Below are 17,558 nucleotides of genomic sequence, written 5' to 3'. Positions count from 1 at the left end.
CTGAGCTTCAAATGCTGCTTTGTGTACTTGGCTGCCTTGTGTGGGCTTATAACTCGTATCTCAAGAAGAGACTTGTATTTGTTGAGAAGGCTGTCCATATCGTACACTTTGCCAGCTTCTAATTCAGGTTTAAGATCATTAACCAGTTCATCAAAAGCACTAACATACTTGTCTTCACATTTACTGTCCTTAAAAGCTCGATGCTTTATTTGCTAATGTAGTTTGAACAGCATACCTTGGGACATTTGGCTGCTGTAGCCACAATGTCATTGCTCACACCATGGAGCACATGCAGAATATCTGCATTCAGCATTCCCAACTTCAAATGTGCTTACATTCAGCATTCCCATCACCTTTTTGTGGGACTTATTTTTGCAGACCAGGCACCTGGCCCAGTCCATGACATTTAACTGAGATCTCGATCGTCTCCCTGGCTGGCTTGCGTTTGTCATGCCAGATCCTGATACTTCTGAAGGAGAATGAGATGGCCCAAGTCTCTTCGAAAGGAGATCCTGATTGTGCTTGCAATTTGAGTGCCAGTATAATCTGTAGTCTTCAGTGCGTCTAAATTTGGCAGCAAATACTCATCATGCCTACGATGTAGTGCAGAAATGAGAGTCTCTTTGGAAGACGTTTTTGACTTTTGAAGAACCTCCTTCGTATGTCCTTGACAAAAAACATTTTTCGTAGTTTGGTCTTTTCCTTCTTTTTGCTGGTGGTAGAACAGGCAGGATACAGCAAGTGTTGCTGGCTTCATTCTCTGAGTCTCGACTGGCCATATCCCTTAATCATACCTGCAACAGAGTAATACAATGCTGACTCATTTGAACATAGCAAGCATAACACATTACACCAGCTAAATAGAAGAACCAACTACTCACTACCACTTAATCATGCCTGGATAAACCGACCTCATGAACTGCTTAGCTACAGGCATCATCAGAAAAGAAAAATAAGATTGATTGTTAAATATTGGATGAAATATTCGTTGTTCATGAACTACACATCAGTTTCTGAGAAAATTATCCAAATATATTCACCTAAAACGAAACTAAATGAGAAACTTTTATTCTCAATTATATACGTTCAATATGATGACGATTTCTTGAAAAGAGCAAGACTGAACGCAAAACTGAAAACGGCAAATTCTGCAACGGCAAATCTTTGGGTGCTGTCGTGCTCCATAGGGAAAAAAACAAAAAAACGAAATCGATGTGATTTGATGGTCTCTCCTCTTTCCATCAGTGGCTGATATTTTATAACCCGACCACATAGTCAGGTTCACTATGTTAACAAATATAATTTCATTCAAAATTTTGGGAGATTAGCAAACCTGTGCATTTTTGGAATCATCAGAGCATGGAGAATCCGAAAAACAATGTTGGCATTTGCACAGACACAGATTTTGGATTTTCAAAATGACCGCCATAAAATACATATTTTGCACTATCTCGGCTTCTAGTCAACCTAGAAACTTAATTAAATATGCTAATCCTATGTTTTCTGGGTCAATGAATCCAATAAATGCCTCAAAATAGTGCTCAGGATTATAGAAAAGCAACAAACAAAGGTAATTGAAAACCATTGTATTTATATTTGTGAAAAACTATTACATAATACATGATATTGCAAGTCCTTTGAAGTTATAGGTATGGGTTTATAAAGCAAGAAATCAGCCTTGTTAATATCAGATTGAACTGTAAGTCCTATACACAGGATCTACTAGGTCTATACCGTTCAGGAATATGCTTTTACCGATCTTCATCACTGTCCTGAGTGCCATTTTCGCAAAAGTGTCTCCGCAAATGCCAACATTAATTTTTGGAATTCTGAATATTCCAAAAATGTATAGTTTTGCTAATCTCCAAAAAATTTGAACAAAAAACAGAGTGAACCTGACTAACCCAACCATTTTCTAAAAAGCCAATTAGAACCGAGACCCCCATTCCAAATATTGACTCTGTTACACACTCCTCCCCAAACCCCCGTCACGGTGTACCTCCGAGCCCCGAGAGGAGTCACGGCAGAAAGATGTGTTATTCTGTATCAATGGTGAAACCGCACCATGATGTCAAAGATCAATGGTGAAACCACACCAATTGTTTCCAACAAACAAGTATTGTATTAAGATCACACAAGAATAACAGTACAACAACAATAATAATCAATTGTACAACCAATATATATTTCCTATGATGGTACCATCAGGTTCGTACAATATAACTCACTGTGCTCCAAGTGAGCGAAAAGAAGAACATTCCCAATGTCTCTATTCCGGCATCAAGCCAAAGTTGATTCCGGCTTCAAGCCAAAGTCGATCCACTCCAGTGATCGTCCGTACGATGTCGTATCGAGACCAGAATCCCGTTGGGTTGGCAGTTACACTGCCAAAGATGGGCGAAGGTGTCCTCAAGAAGGGACGGGGAAATCACACCTTCAGGTATGGACGTTTGACGGCTCTCAATCGGTGAACCGCAGATTTCCCACTCAAAAGCCACATTACACAAACACACCAAATTAACGTCTGGATGCGGTGAGAATGGTTGAAGCGAAGTGAAAAACCTTGAGCAATGCGCAAAGCATGCGAGTCAAAATGGCCGACGGACCATTCTCATGGCGTAACGGCACTCCAATGATTCTCATCGGAATCAACCGCAAAACCTGTCACGCAGGTTTATCTGTCACAGTGATAACAACTCTGTCGCAGGAATCCCTTTCCCGGGAAACCAAAAGTTCACTCGTGACTCTCGTTCGCTCCAGGCCTCGAAGCAGCTAGGCTTCTTGTCCGACTCACTCGCTCCGCCTTCCCTTGCTCCTCTTCCTCTTCGTCCGGTTCCAGTTTCATTTAAAACATTAACTTTTTTACTTTTGAAAATAGTAATCTCTATTTCCCTCAAATGACAACAATAACAGTACATGGAATCAAAAATGTTTACAGTGGATGAAAACCACAACAACGGAAGTGACGAATCCATAACACTTTCCCCCCTCAAGAAAGAAAGTTTGAACATAGTGAAAACTTTCTTTGCAGGCAAAAACACTTTTAACAAACAAAAGTAAAACTCACACCCAAATTATCAATTCACGTGAGAAACAATAATTGATATTCCCCAAAATAAAGCAACAAAACTTCCAAACAAGCTACAGAAATTTCCAAAGTTAATTCACTCTGGACAAAGCATCAGCAACGACATTGTCCCTGCCCTTTACATGCTCAATTTCCAAGTTGAACTCCTGCAAAGCCAAACTCCATCTCATCAACCTCTGATTTTTATTTTTCATTTTTTGAATGAAGGTTAAGGGGTTGTGATCAGTGAAGACTGTTACAGGAAAGGTAGTAGTTCCCAGATACACCTCATAAGGCTGAAGCGCTAGCAGGAGAGCAAGGGTCTCTTTTTCCACAGTGGCATAATTTGCCTGATGTTTGTTAAACTTTTTGGAGTAGTAGCACACCATGTGATCCACTCCATCCTCATCTTCCTGTAGTAGAACTGCCCCAGCCTCCACATCAATTGCATCAATGGCCAACTTGAAAGGTGCTTGAAAATCCGGGGCTGCTAGGACAGGAGAGCTCATTAATATTGCTTTGACGTGGGCAAAGGCAGCCTGACATTTGTCATCCCAAACAAACTTGGTCTCTTTCCTCAGCAAATTCGTTAAAGGGGCTACCACATCAGAAAAATTCCTGCAGAACCGCCGGTACCAACCAGCCATACCCAAGAATCTCATAAGCTCCTTCTTCCCTTTTGGAACTTGGAAGCGATCAATGGCTTCTATCTTGGCTGTCACCGGTTGCACCTGACCCTGACCTACTACATGGCCTAGGAACACCACCTGTGCCTTTACAAACTCACTCTTAGATAAGTTGTTGGTCAACCCTGCCTCGGTCAATTTCTTGAAAAATGCCTGAATTTGTTTAATATGATCTTCCATGGTCACAGTGTGGATGATGACATCATCCAGATAAGCCTCCACCCCCTCAAGGTCTGCAATAAGCTTAGCCGTTGAAATGTAGCAGGCCCGTTTTTTAATCCAAAGGGAAGAACCTTGTACTGATACAACCCATTTGGTGTGACTAAAGCCGAGATTTCCTTGGCTCTATCAGTAAGAGGAATCTGCCAATACCCTTTCAGCAAGTCAAATTTAGTTACAAATTTAGCTGGGCCTATTCTATCAATACAGTCATCAATCCTCAGGATGGGATATGAGTCGGTCTTGGTCACTGCAATAACCCGTTTTAAATCCGTACAACAGCGAAAACTGCCATCGGGTTTTTGAACCAACACACATGGTGAGCTCCATTCACTGCTGCTTGGTTCAATGATGTCATTCTCCAACATAAACTGAACCTCCTTCCGAAGATACTCCATCTTCACAGGGTTCATCCGATAGGGGTGTTGTTTCACAGGAGTGGCTTCCCCCACCTCAACATCATGATATACCAGGTCAGTACGACCAGGTACATCTGTGAACAAATGTGCAAATTCATAAATTAAGCTGGATAGTTTTTTGTTTTTTTTTTTTTTTTTTGTATACAAGATCGAGGCTCGTGAAAGAGCGAACATTAGTCACACAGAAAGACAAACAGACACATAAAACAAATAACATCGGGAGCGGTAGACAAGATGGGGAGAGAGGGGGAAGGACACAAACACAACATTTGAGAGCAGGGAACGAGAGACATGGAGACATCGAGAGATCTGTGGGAGGGAGAGGGCTTTGGGGGGGAGGCATGTGAAGGGGGGGGGGGGGTGGGTTGTTCTTGTTGTTCCCTCGTCAAATGACCTAATTTCTCATCTAAATGACAACACTTCTGTGTTCGTCAATCTGGGACAAGCCTGGTCATCAAAGTTATAAAACTTCACAACGGCCTCAACCTCTGGATTCTCTTGCACCCCGACTACAGGTGAGACAGGAACCATTTCTTCCACAGGCTTCCTCTCATAATATTTCTTCAGTCGGTTGACATGACACAGCTGCCGCTTTTTCCATCGGTCGGGAGTTGTCACCACGTAATCTGTTTCATTAACCCTCCTTTCGATTGCATAGGGACCAAAATATCAAGCCTGTAGTGGCTGACCTGGAACAGGAAGCAACACTAACACTCGGTCCTCAGGACTGAAATTTCTTATCTGAGATTTAATGTCAGGTCTCACTTTCATTTTATCCTGTGTCACTTTCAAGATTCTTCTCACAACTTCACAAGCCTTTGCCAATCTGTGCCTAACCGTTGACACATACTCCACCACTGTTGACTGTGACTCCTCCTGTAGCCACTGTTCTTTCACCAATTTCAACGGTCCTCACACTGCGTGTCCAAACACAAGTTCAAAAGCACTGAACCCAAATGACTCCTGAACAGATTCCCTCGTAGCAAACAACAATAAGGGTATTCCTTCATCCCAATCCTTGTCACATTCAAAACAATACGTTCTAATCATATTCTTCAATGTCTGGTGAAACCTTTCCAAGGCCCCTTGGCTCTCGGGATGGTAAGTACTTGATCTTACTTGCTCCACTCCCAACAGGTGTACCACTTGTTGAAAAAGTGTTGACATGAAATTGGAACCCTGATCAGACTGGATGACCTTAGGGAGGCCAACCAAAGTGAAAAATTTAATCAAGGCCTTCGCAATAACTGCCACAGTAATTTTTCTAAGAGGCACTGCCTCTGGGAACCTTGTGGAAGCGCACATGATGGTCAACAAATACTGATGTCCAGCCTTAGTTTTAGGTAAAGGGCCTGTTGTGGAAAACCATTCAGGTCCGCACAACTTTAGTCCAACGGTTTGGTTTAATTGCATTTAGATCATCAGATCATTCCTGTAAGTAGAAATACACAATAAGCATACGATGCGACATCTCATAAAGCCATTCATATCAGTCAATGCAAGCAAGCTAGATATTCTATAAAGGCGTACCATTAACGAGGCTACCGATGTAACATGTCACAAGGGAGAAGTCTCGGAGCACTGACACAGCAACGGGTCTTATAGTCACGCCCCTAGTGGGGACAACAATGACAGCGAGCAGCGAGCATCCCCACCCGGGTTCAGTACGGATACGATTTCACTACATTCACCCCCCCCCCCCCCGTCAGAATTATACGGCCGCGTGGCTAAAAGCGAGTGAGCGTCAGCATGGGCGCGGTGTATCAGTCGGCCCAACCGTAGCGGGCCGGGCGGCGAATTTCTCTGCCAGCACGCGTTCGAAATTCCCCGGGTACGGCGTCTCGTAACCCTGTATCCCCGGTGTCAGAGGCGTCAACAGGGTCGGGTGATGAAGGGGGTAACGCCAAGTCGTCGGACCCGGGCAGTCTCGACGGGGGGAGTGTCGGTGGACTATCGGCGATGGGAGCGTCGGGAGAGGTCATAGTCTCATAGATGGGTTCGACCGGTTCGTCCGATTCCCTACTAAGGTCGTCGACCCCGCAAGGGGCAAGATGACGAACGGAGACAGTAGTCTCACGACCATCAGACGTCATCACACGAGCATGCTCAGGATTAGCCTGGAGAATCTGCACTTTGTCCACAAGGGGGTCGTACTTGCTCGCGCGAACTGCCCGTTTAAGGTAGGCCGGCCCGGGCCCAGCGAGCCAACTGGGCAAAGACCGTATACACCCCGAGCTCCTGGGGTGGTGGAAAAGACGCTCGTGGGGAGTTTGGTTAGTTGCCGTACTCAGGAGTGCCCGGATTGAGTTCAACGCCGCAGGTAGCGACCAAGCCCATTTATCGAGGCCCCGGCCGTGGGTCCGGAGATGGAGCATGACGGCCCTCCAGATAATCCCGTTGAAGCGTTCGATCTGCCCATTAGCCTGGGGTCTATACGGCGTGGTGTAACTAGACGCAACGTTGTTTTGGAGCAGATAGCCGCGCACCTCCTGAGACAAGAAGACTGCACCCCGGTCGGTATGGACATAGGCCGGGTAACCGAACATTGAGAACAAGTTCTGTAAGCAACGCATCACCGTGGCAGCAGTCATGTCCGCGCACATATAAGCAAAGGGGAATCGTGAGTACTCATCAACGATAGTGAGCAGATAGCGAGAGCCGCTCGACACCGGCAAAGGGCCCTTGAAATCCATCGCCAAGCGTTCCCACGGGCGTGTAGCCTTCACCAGAGTCCCCATAGGGGGGTTATAGAAACGCGGTTTGATTTCCGCGCAGATAGCGCAGTCGCGACAGATACGGCGGATATCGTCAATCGAGTAAGGGAGATTCCCACTCCGCACGAAATGAGCGAAACGCGTTACGCCGGGATGGCCCGCAGTAGCATGCAGCACCCGTAGGCCCTCCAACGAGGTGATACCAGCACATGTAGTGGGGCGCGATAAGGCATCGGCGGCCTGGTTATCCTTCCCTGGGCGATATTTGATGGTGTAACAGAAGTCGGCGAGTTCGATACGCCAGCGAGTGATTTTCTCGTTCTTAATGCGCTGGGCGTGTAAGGTGTCGTACATGAACGCAACGCTTTGCTGGTCCGTGATGATTTGGAAGCTCCGCCCGAGTAGGTACGGGCGCCATCGCCGAATAGACTCGACGATCGCATACGCTTCCTTTTCAACGGACGAGTGCCGCCGCTCAGCGGAGGTAAGAGTCCGTGAAAAGAAAGCCACGGGACGTCCCCCTTGGGAGAGGGTCGCCGCGATGGCCTGATCCGAGGCGTCACTTTCGAGGACGAACGAGCCGCTCTCGTCGATGGTTGCTACGGCGGCTCGGGCGATGTCGGTCTTAAGACCTTCAAAGGCCGTCAATGCGGCCGAACTCAGGGGAAAAGTGTCGCAGGCCACAAGGGGGCGAAGTTTCGCGGAGAAATTTTGCACCCATTTGGAGTAATGGGCGAACAGCCCAAGGGCGCGTTTCAGGGACGCCCGATCGCAGGGAGGGGCCATGTCGAGCAAAGGTCGCAGACGTTCCTTATCCGGAGAGACAGAGCCATGGGTCACGGTGTACCCCAGAAGATCTATGGTGCGTAGGGAGTATCGGCACTTATCCTCGTTCATAGTTAAGTGATACCGTTGCGCGACCTCAAGGAAGCGCTTCAGATTAGCGTCATGGTGCCCTTGGTCATATCCACAAACCGTAAGGTTATCGAGGTAGACGAAAACATCGGTTAAGTGCTCCCGCGCAACGAGGTCATCCATGGCCCTCTGGAAACAAGCGACCCCGTTCGTCACCCCAAAGGGCAATCGTGTAAATTGGTACAACCGCTGCCCCGACTCGAAAGCGGTATAGATACGATCCGCCCTAGAGATAGGGATCTGGTGGTACGCACTACGGAGATCGAGAGTACTATAGACCGAATACTGGGACACCTGTTGCACTAGCGCGTCCATCCCCGGAAGGGGGTAGGCATCCAGCTGTGTAAAGCGGTTAATCGTTTGGGAATAGTCGATTACCATGCGTTTGCGATGGGCCTCACTGCGCACCACTAAGACCTGGGCACGCCACGGCGACCTACTAGGTTCTATGATGCCGTCTTTCAAGAGCTGAGTCGTTTCGTCCGCAATGAATTGCATGTCCGCGCGAGAGTAGCGTCTCGATTTTACCGCGACAGGGGTACAGTCGGAGGTTAGATTGGGGAACAGCGAAAGCGGACGGACGTCCATTTGCGCAAGGGCGCACACCGTTAGCGCGTCGTCCGCCCCCACAACAAGAGTGTCAGGCCCACCGAACTCCATTACCAGACGTCCATGCAGCTTAAGAAAATCGTGTCCTAGCAGAATATCAGCACATAATGCGGGTAAAACCATAAGGTGTACATCAGGGAAAACCCGTCCCTTTAGCACTAGTTTCAATCGGCATTCCCCTTTTGTGCTAAGCCGGAGTCCCTGGGAAGCCATGAAGATCCGTCTCGTAGACCACCCGATCCGCCATCCATGCCTGAGCACAAGTCGCTGGTCGATAAAACTATCCGTAGATCCGGTGTCCACCAAGGCCTGAACACAATGGCCCTCAACCATAAGGGGAATAAGGGCTTGAGCCAGGCCAGACGAGGCAGCTGGGAGCGGGACTGAGCCCCCCGAATGGGTCGGACCAGCCTCGCGGGTGGATCCTACACCAGCAGCAGTTTTGCGATCGTGGCCGGAGTCTGCGTTGACCATGGGGAATCCATTATCGTCATCAGAGGGCTTTCCCCAGCATTCCGGTGTTTCGCGATTCAAAATCCGACGAGAAAAGGCCTCCGTAGTATTTGGCATCGCCTTTTGACACTCCTGGCAGATAAAGGCTTCCGTTGTAGCCGAAACCGCCTTTTTCGTTTGGTCGCTTTGACAAAAGGCTTCCGTAGTATTCGAAATCGCCTTTTTCGTTTGGTCGCTTTGACAAAAGGCTTCCGTAGTAGTATTCGAAATCGCCTTTTTCGTTTGGTCGCTTTGACAAAAGGCTTCCGTAGTATTCGAAAGCTGTTTCTTCCCTTGCGTGGCTCGAGGTTTGGCCAAGGACGCGGCCTTTGTCCCCGATGGAGAATGAGACGGTGGTGGCTGTCCGGTGGCGCCAGTCAAGGTTGTCTGCGCGCCCAGCGGGCCGCAGAGAGGGGCCCTCCCCTTCGAAGTCGGGTAAGGCGCTGGGCTCGTGGGTTCTGCTACAAGCCCGTTCAAGGTTGCCGCGCCTGCGCGACCGCGGCTGCGCGAGTCGAAGGGCCGCGAGCCGCGTGCCGATTTCTTGCACACTTTCGCGTAATGTCCCTTTAGCGAGCACAAATGGCAAATAGCGTCACGTGCCGGACACACGACTCGGGCATGACGAGGCCCTCCACAAAAAAAACATGCGGCCCCGCGCAAGGCCTTGGGTCTGCTGGTCGTAACGGCAGCTGTCAGGGTAGGGTCATCCTCCGGAGCATCCCGGAGTTCAGCAGGCGGATCCACGTCCTCGTCAGTGGTACTCTCCGGCCGGGCGTGTAGTGAGGTGCCCGCCAAAAGGCGCGTGCGATCATAGGCGTTCGATTGCATCCGCGCTTCGGTATACACCGTCGCTTGCTCAACCGCTGTAGCGAAGGTCAGGTCGGTCTTCTCCAAGAGTTTGAGACGTAGTTCCTGGGAGGAGACCCCTGCTATGAAGGCATCTAAAAGTCGATCATCTTTAGCCTGCTCGGGAGTCCGTGGCTCCTTGGCGCTGTCCAGCATGAGCTGCCGGAGCTCCTGGGCGTAATGATCCATAGGCTCGTTGGGCTGCTGCCGTCGCGTCTGCAGCAAATAACGCGCATACACAGGGCTTTTTTCTTTTATATAAAGCCGCTTGAGCTCCGCGATGGTAAGATCATACGTCGTGCATTGAGCGACCGCGTGGTAGACCCGGTAGTCGATTTTTGAGTGTAATATTGCCAGCTTCGCGGCAGGCGTCGGAGCGGTCTCAGGCTCATCAAAGAGATGCTCCAGTTGTCGGAGCCAGTGCTTGAGTTGCAAGCCTCCGTCCGTGGCTTGTGGGTCGGCGCTGAAAATGGACACCGTCAACGTCTTGTTGCCAGCCATGTCAGCAGATCTTAAATGCAATTAAGTGTTGTGGAAAACCATTCAGGTCCGCACAACTTTAGTCCAACGGTTTGGTTTAATTGCATTTAGATCATCAGATCATTCCTGTAAGTAGAAATACACAATAAGCATACGATGCGACATCTCATAAAGCCATTCATATCAGTCAATGCAAGCAAGCTAGATATTCTATAAAGGCGTACCATTAACGAGGCTACCGATGTAACATGTCACAAGGGAGAAGTCTCGGAGCACTGACACAGCAACGGGTCTTATAGTCACGCCCCTAGTGGGGACAACAATGACAGCGAGCAGCGAGCATCCCCACCCGGGTTCAGTACGGATACGATTTCACTACAGGGCCTACACAGTCAATAATGACACGGCTGAATGGCTCTTCAAAAGCTGGAATTGGTTTTAAAGGTGCGGATGGGACTTTCTGATTAGGTTTTCCCACCAGCTGGCAAAAATGGCAAGACTTACTGAAATCCGCGACATCACGTCGCAATCCTGGCCAGAAAAAATGTACCAATATTCTGTCACAGGTCTTGTTCACTCCAAGGTGCCAGCCAAAGGTGTCTCATGCGCCAAACTCAATATCTCCTTCCGGTACGGCGGTGGCACCACAATTTGGTAATGAACTTTCCACTCATCGTTTGCTGGCACCTCCGGTGGTCTCCATTTTCTCATGAGTATTTCCCCTTTCATGAAGTAACCAACAGGTATCTTCATAGCCTCTTCCTCTGTAACGGCTTCACCAATTAAACTCCGGATCTCCGAATCTCCGTGTTGTTCTTCAACAAGTCTCTTTCGGACCAGCACTGTTTGATCAACCTCGCTCCCAGATATCTCCAACGGACACTCCATTTCCTCTTTGGTTCCAGATGCCACCTTTTCCTTAAGTTCTTTGATGTCACTCCTTTCCTATTACCTCTTTCAGAATTTTCCTCCAATACCTCTAAGGAACCCAAATCCACATCGCCTTCCTTCTCCTTCTCTCCAGAGCGCTTCCTACCCATAGCACGAGTCACTGCACAGGATGGAAAGATACCCGGAATCTCCTGCTCTAACTGTGCGGTGTTATTTTCCATACTGGGCTTTTCAACCAACATGGGATTACCAGAAACTCGACCACCGGCCAAATCATTCCCGATAATAAAAGAGATTCCCTCGATAGGAAGAGTGGCTTGTAAACCTACGGTGACCGGTCCTGACACCAAATCAGACTTCAAATGGATGACATGAAGTGGAGCTTTAGCATAGCCACCAACCCCCTGTAAAAGAACACTAACACCAGTTTCCGTTTTCTCTGACAATGGCAAAATGCCCTCAAGCATCAAAGATTGATGTGCTCCTGTGTCCCTCAATACCCTAACAGGTCTCTGGTTCGTTAAGTCTCCATCCAGTGACACAAACCCCTCTGAAATAAAAGGTTTGTAACCCTCTTGAACAAGGTCGTTCTGTGATGCCGTAACTTTGGCATGGGAACCTTCACAAGGCACTGTCCTCCAAGGACAATTTCTCGCATTTGCCAGTGCATTCGGAGTTGCACTAGTCCGACTCCGCTCCTGATTTTTCCTTTTCAGGGCGTAACATTGGGACATCAAATGCCCAGGTTTCTTGCAAAAAGCGCAAGTAGGCCCAGAGAAAAAACTCGTGGTCTGCCTCAGGCCCCCCAGAAGATAAGTCTGTCTTGGAACTGTAGACTTCTGATCCCTAAAAGTCGCGGTATCACATTTGTCCCCATAGTCATCTCTAGGCCGCCTCCATGAATATTTGTTCTCCACCCCTGATTTTCCATAACTCCCCTGGCTAACTCTAAGCGGGACGTTAGGTTTGTGGAACCCCATCCTGTGTGTCAAGGCACAGTCATCTGCCACGGTTGCTGCCTCAAACAACTCTGGTACTTTATTTTCATCCAGATGTACTTTAATGTTCGCGTGGACACACTTTTCGAATTCCTCCACCAAGATCAATTGTCGCAACAGGTTGAAGTCTTTCCCAATCCCCTTGGAGTCACACCACCGATTAAACATGGTTTCCTTCATTCTGGCAAACTCCACATGGGTCTCACTCTCCCTCTTCCTGGCATTCCTGAATTTTTGCCGGTAAGCTTCAGGGACGAATTCATAGGCTTTAAGAATGGTTTTCTTCACTATCTCATAATCTGCACATTGGTCAATCGGTAAAGCCGAATAGATATCTTGAGCTTTACCCACCAGAACACTTTGCACTAACATAGTCCAGGACTCCACAGGCCATTTTAGCATTTGAGCCACTTTCTCAAAGTGTAAAAAAAACTTGGCTACCTCCTTTTCATTGAAATTGGTTCCATTGAAACTCCCTTTTCATTGGGAGTCCTTTGCGCATGCGCAAGATTGGAGGTCACGTCTTTTCAAAGCTGTCCATGCGCTCACACTTTCGAAGTTAAGAAATTTTTCACAATTGTGTTTTTGTCGAAACTGTATCCATCTTTCGGTGTGTGTACCTAAAGTGTGTCTTTAGTAAGATTCTCGGTGTAAATTTTTCATACATGTATACAAAATCGTCGGTTAATTTGTGTCGCGTATTTTGAGGCCTGGTAGGCTACCGTGTCCGACCTTGAGGCTTTGTTTTTCTCTCAGCGGTCTGTCGATTGCGCTGCAATTACTTTCGTTCTCTGTTTTTGTACCAGTCTTTCACCCCATACTTCCTTGTTTAAAATCTTAACTCAAAAAAAAAAACCAAAAAAAAATATTTCCTTCTCTGTTCTTATTCGTTTATTCGTTGTTCTTTTTGTTCGTTCGTTCTTCGATCACGTGTTTCACCCCTATTTCCATTTCCCAGATAGTTTTCACTGCTCAATTTAAAAATGTTTAAACTTTCCCCTGAAGAATTGTATTCTGTCGTATATTATAACACCTTTTTCTTCTTGTTCTATAAAAGGATGCTTTCGACTTGCTCACCAAATCTATTCATTCAAAAAAAAAATTCCATCTCTTACAGTTCCTCTTTTCTACATTCCCGAAACTCTCCTGCACTCAACCCCTCCTTCAGCGTCCTCAAACGTATTTTTGACTCGAAGGTCACAAGAAACTCATTTTGCAATAAATGTTTGTTTCCCATTAATCGTACACTTTCTAAAATCAAATCTCTCCCCTCCCCTCCAAATCTTCCCCATCACCCCTTCCCTCCAAAACTTCCCCATTACCCCTCCCCTCCAAAACTTCCCCATCACCCCTCTTCTCCAAAACTACCCCCTTGTCCCTCCCCTCCAAATCTTCCCCATCACCCATCTCTTTCAAATATTCCCCCTTGCCCCTCCCCTCCAAATCTTCCCCATCACCCATCCCTTTAAAATCTTCCCCCTTTCCCCTTCCCTCCAAATCTTCCCCATCACCCCTTCCCTCCAAAACTTCCCATTCACCGCTCCCCTCTAAATCTACCCCCTTGCCCCTCCCCTCCAAATCTTCCCCATCACCCATCTCTTTCAAATCTTCCCCCTTGCCCCTCCCCTCCAAATCTTCCCCATCACCCATCCCTTTCAAATCTCCCCCCTTGCCCCTTCCCTCCTAAACTCCCCCCACACCCCTCCCCTCCGAGACTCTCCCTTGCTCCTCCCCTCCTAGACTCCCCTCTCAACCCTCCTCCTCAAAGCATCCTCCCCGCTTCTTCCCCCTTCCAACTTTATCTCCCCCAACCTTCTGCCTCACTCTTCCCCCTCCTCAAATAACACCTCACTGTGCCTCACCCAATCACCATCAAACCTTTTGTCCGCCCCATTCTTCCCTTTCTCCAAGCTATTCTGAAATCTCTGACACACCTTCAACAGCTCTCCCTACCACTTCCTCCTCTTCCACATCTTACCCAACCCTTTCCCCCCCCCCCCCCCCCACCTCCTGTTCTGTATCCAATGCTCCCCCTTCCTCTTCATTAACGGTATGGACCTCAAACATCCGGGGCCTTCGCTCAAACTTGACTGATCTCTCCATACAGGTTACTTCTGACAAACCAGACGTGATCTGCTTAACAGAAACTTTCCTCCTTCATGATGTCTCCGATTCCTTAGTATCTCTCCCTGGTTACTCCATCCTCCGGTATGATAGACCTGACCCTCGTCCTGGAGGTGGGGTTGCTATCTTTAGAAAAAAAAACTCTCTTCCTCACTCGCCCTGCACTGCCCTCTCCACCTCACCCCCAGGAATACCTTTGGCTACGGCTTCCCCTTCGCTCCCACCTTTTGTTCATATGTGTGTTGTACCGTCCACCAAACAGTGATGACTCCATATACATCTCACTGTCTGATAATATGGACCAACTTCTATCCACCCATCCCAACTCTCTCTTCCTCATATGTGGTGGTTTCAATTGTCACCATGCCAGTTGGCTGGGTGTGGGTACCTCTCTCACCAGCCATGGCTCCTCAGCAAAGGACTTCTGCGACTCACTGGGACTGACACAATCTGTCAATTTCCCGACCCGGATCTCAGTCAACGGAGCATCTTCTCTTCTGGACTTGGTTATGACTAACTTCCCTGAAAATGTCTGCTGCTCTTCTTCTGCTCCAATCGGCTCATCTGATCATGTGCTTGTTAAAGTGGACATCTCTCTGACCATTCTCCGAGAGCCTCCTCAGCGTCGACGAGTCTGGCATTTCACTCAGGCCAACTGGCACGGTCTTCAATCAGCCATCAATCATCTGGACTGGTCTCCCATCTCTACCGCCTCTGACATCAACTCATCCTGGGAATTCTTCCAAAGTAAATTGCTCTCTCTCATGCACAGATTTATCGCATCTCGTCTTCAGTTGTCATACCCTTCCTCCCGTCCATGGTAAACGGATTCTTGTGGTGAGGCTGTTGCCCAGAAACAACTTGCTTTCGTCTCCTGGAAAGCAAATCCAACGGAAGGAAATCTCATTTCCTTTCACAAAGCCCGAAACAAGTGTGTGTCCACCCTCAGGAGAGCCAGGAAACAATATCTCTCCGTACTCAAGACCGAACTCTGTTATTTTTCTCCCTCTTCCAAATCCTGGTGGGGTCTGGTCAAATCTGTTTCTGGTGTTTGTTCCCCCTCCATCCCCTCCCTCACCTCAAACGGCAACGCGGCTGACTCTGCACGTGAAAAAGCTGAATGCCTCAACTCTGTGTTTGCCTCTAAATCTAGTGTCCCAAACCCATCCCTCTCTCTACCCACCGTACCCAGCTGCTCCTGGACTCTGTGTCCTTTCCTCCTGACAAGGTGGAAAGGTTTCTGTCAACCGTCGACTCTGATTCTGCAACTGGACCTGACGGCATCAGCCTACGGGTCCTAAAATCCTGTTCTTCCACTCTTTCACTCCCTCTCTCTGTTCTCTTCACCCTCTCTTTTGCTCAAGGTCATCTGCCATCTGCTTGGAAATCAGCCAACATCACCGCCTTGCACAAAAAAGGTGCAAAACCAGATCAGACCAATCAGCCTTCTCCCAATTATCAGCAAAGTCATGGAATCCATCATTGCTTCGGATATGAAATCTTTCCTCTTCACCAATGGCTTGATCTCTGATCATCAATTTGGTTTCAGACCTGGTCACTCTACTCTGGACATGATGCTTCTGCTTTCTCAACAATGGATGGAGGTCCTCAATGCCAAACAGGAAATTAGAGCTGTCTCCCTTGACATATCACGTGCCTTCGATACGGTCTGGCACCCCGCTCTGCTCACCAAACTCTCCTCCTTTGGTATCCATGGAAATCTCCACGCATGGCTGGCGGACTTCCTCTCTAGTCGTAGTCAACGTGTGGCCCTGAATGGGTTTCTCTCATCTCCTCTTCCTGTTCAGGCAGGAGTTCCCCAAGGCAGTGTTCTGGGCCCTGTGCTTTTTCTGGTCTTCATCAATGATCTCTCTGACTTTCTTGAAAATCCTATCTCTTTGCTGATGACTCTACTCCCTGTCGCTCCATTCCTCATCCCTCAGATCGGCAGTCTGCAGCCTCCTCACTCTCTGCAGACCTGGACAAAATCACAGACTGGGCAAACAAGTGGAACATGTCTTTCAATCCTGACAAATCTCACACTCATACGAAGTCTCTCTGAAAAGACCGACTGGCCAACCCTCCCATCCACTTTCTGAATAATCCTCTCCAAGAAGTTCTGTCACTCAAGCTTTTGGGTCTCACTATCTGCCATGATCTTTCCTGGGAAAACCACATTTCAAATCTGGCCTCCAAAGCCAGTCGCCAACTGGGCATCCTCCGTCGTGTGAAGTCCTTCCTTGGCACACCTGAGCTCCTCAACACATACAAGGCTTTCATCCGCAGCTCAATGGAATACTGCTCTCCCCTCTGGGCTGGTGCTCCTGCCTCACACCTAGCTCGTCTTCACGCTGTTGAAACCAAAGCGTTCAGAATCATTGGAATCTCCCGTGATGAAGCTAACTCCAAGGGCCTTCCACTCACTCACCGCAGGCAGGTTGGTGGTCTTTCCGTCTTCTACCGACTCCTCTCTGGCCTTGCCCCCCCCCTCCAACCCCCCCAGCTCTCTCTGGGCTCTGTCCCCCAAATATTCCTACAGGTCGCACAAGATCTGACTGCAACCCTCTTATGGTTAAACTGCCAAAATCAAGACTCTCTGCTCACCTTCACTCCTCTTTTCTCCCACCTCTGGAACAAACTCCCTCACTCTCTTCAATCCCACTCCACCCTCCAGGTCTTTAAAACAGCTGTTCACCACCATCTCTTATCTTCCCCCATCCAAAACCTTGATCTTTTCTACCCCCGCTAATTTCACCCCAAATCCACTTTTTTGAAATACCAACTTCTGTCCTGGAAGTCCTTGGTGTCCTTGTGTTTTATACTTCTCCCACCCCTCCCCCCCTTCCCACGCCTCCTCCCCCAAAGCCCTCTCCCTCCCACACATCTCCCTGCTCTCAAATGTTGTGTTTATGTGCTTCCCCTTCTCTCCCCATCTTGTCTTCCACTCCCTCTTTTTATATATTTTGTTTGTCTGTTTGATTTGTTTGTGAAATAAATGTTAGCTCTTTCACGAGCCTCGATTCTGTATTCAAAAAAAAAAAAAAAAAAAGAAGAGTGGAACCAGCCTCACATGCCTACCAACATCCCAAGTGCTCTGA

General features: G+C 48.1%; 1 protein-coding gene across 1 annotated transcript; it reads right to left on the bottom strand.

Moving 5' to 3' along the window:
• Positions 1–912: 912 nt before the first annotated feature.
• Positions 913–10,824, bottom strand: LOC144891660 (uncharacterized). The gene is made up of 4 exons (XM_078775331.1): positions 10,672–10,824; positions 9,172–10,573; positions 1,085–1,284; positions 913–927 (listed from the first exon to the last, which is right to left on the bottom strand). Exons 2-4 carry the CDS (start codon positions 10,466–10,468, stop codon positions 913–915), a joined length of 1,512 nt encoding a protein of 503 aa, XP_078631457.1. The 5' UTR covers positions 10,469–10,573; positions 10,672–10,824.
• Positions 10,825–17,558: the final 6,734 nt, after the last annotated feature.

The sequence above is a fragment of the Myxine glutinosa genome, chromosome 4 (genome assembly GCF_964187855.1).
Source record: "Myxine glutinosa chromosome 4, kmMyxGlut1.1, whole genome shotgun sequence".
NCBI classification, from domain to species: domain Eukaryota; kingdom Metazoa; phylum Chordata; class Myxini; order Myxiniformes; family Myxinidae; genus Myxine; species Myxine glutinosa.
The sequence above is the reverse complement of the archived record's forward strand: the minus strand, read 5'-3'. Positions and strand labels throughout refer to the sequence as shown.

Excerpts from the sequence above, each read along its gene's own strand:
- LOC144891660 (XM_078775331.1), bottom strand. The coding sequence starts at position 10,468 with ATGGCTGGCAACAAGACGTTGACGGTGTCCATTTTCAGCGCCGACCCA. Across the intron at positions 1,285-9,171 it reads TACTACGGAGGCCTTTTCTC|TGAACCTGACTATGTGGTCG; the intron begins GTCGGATTTTGA and ends TTGTTAACATAG.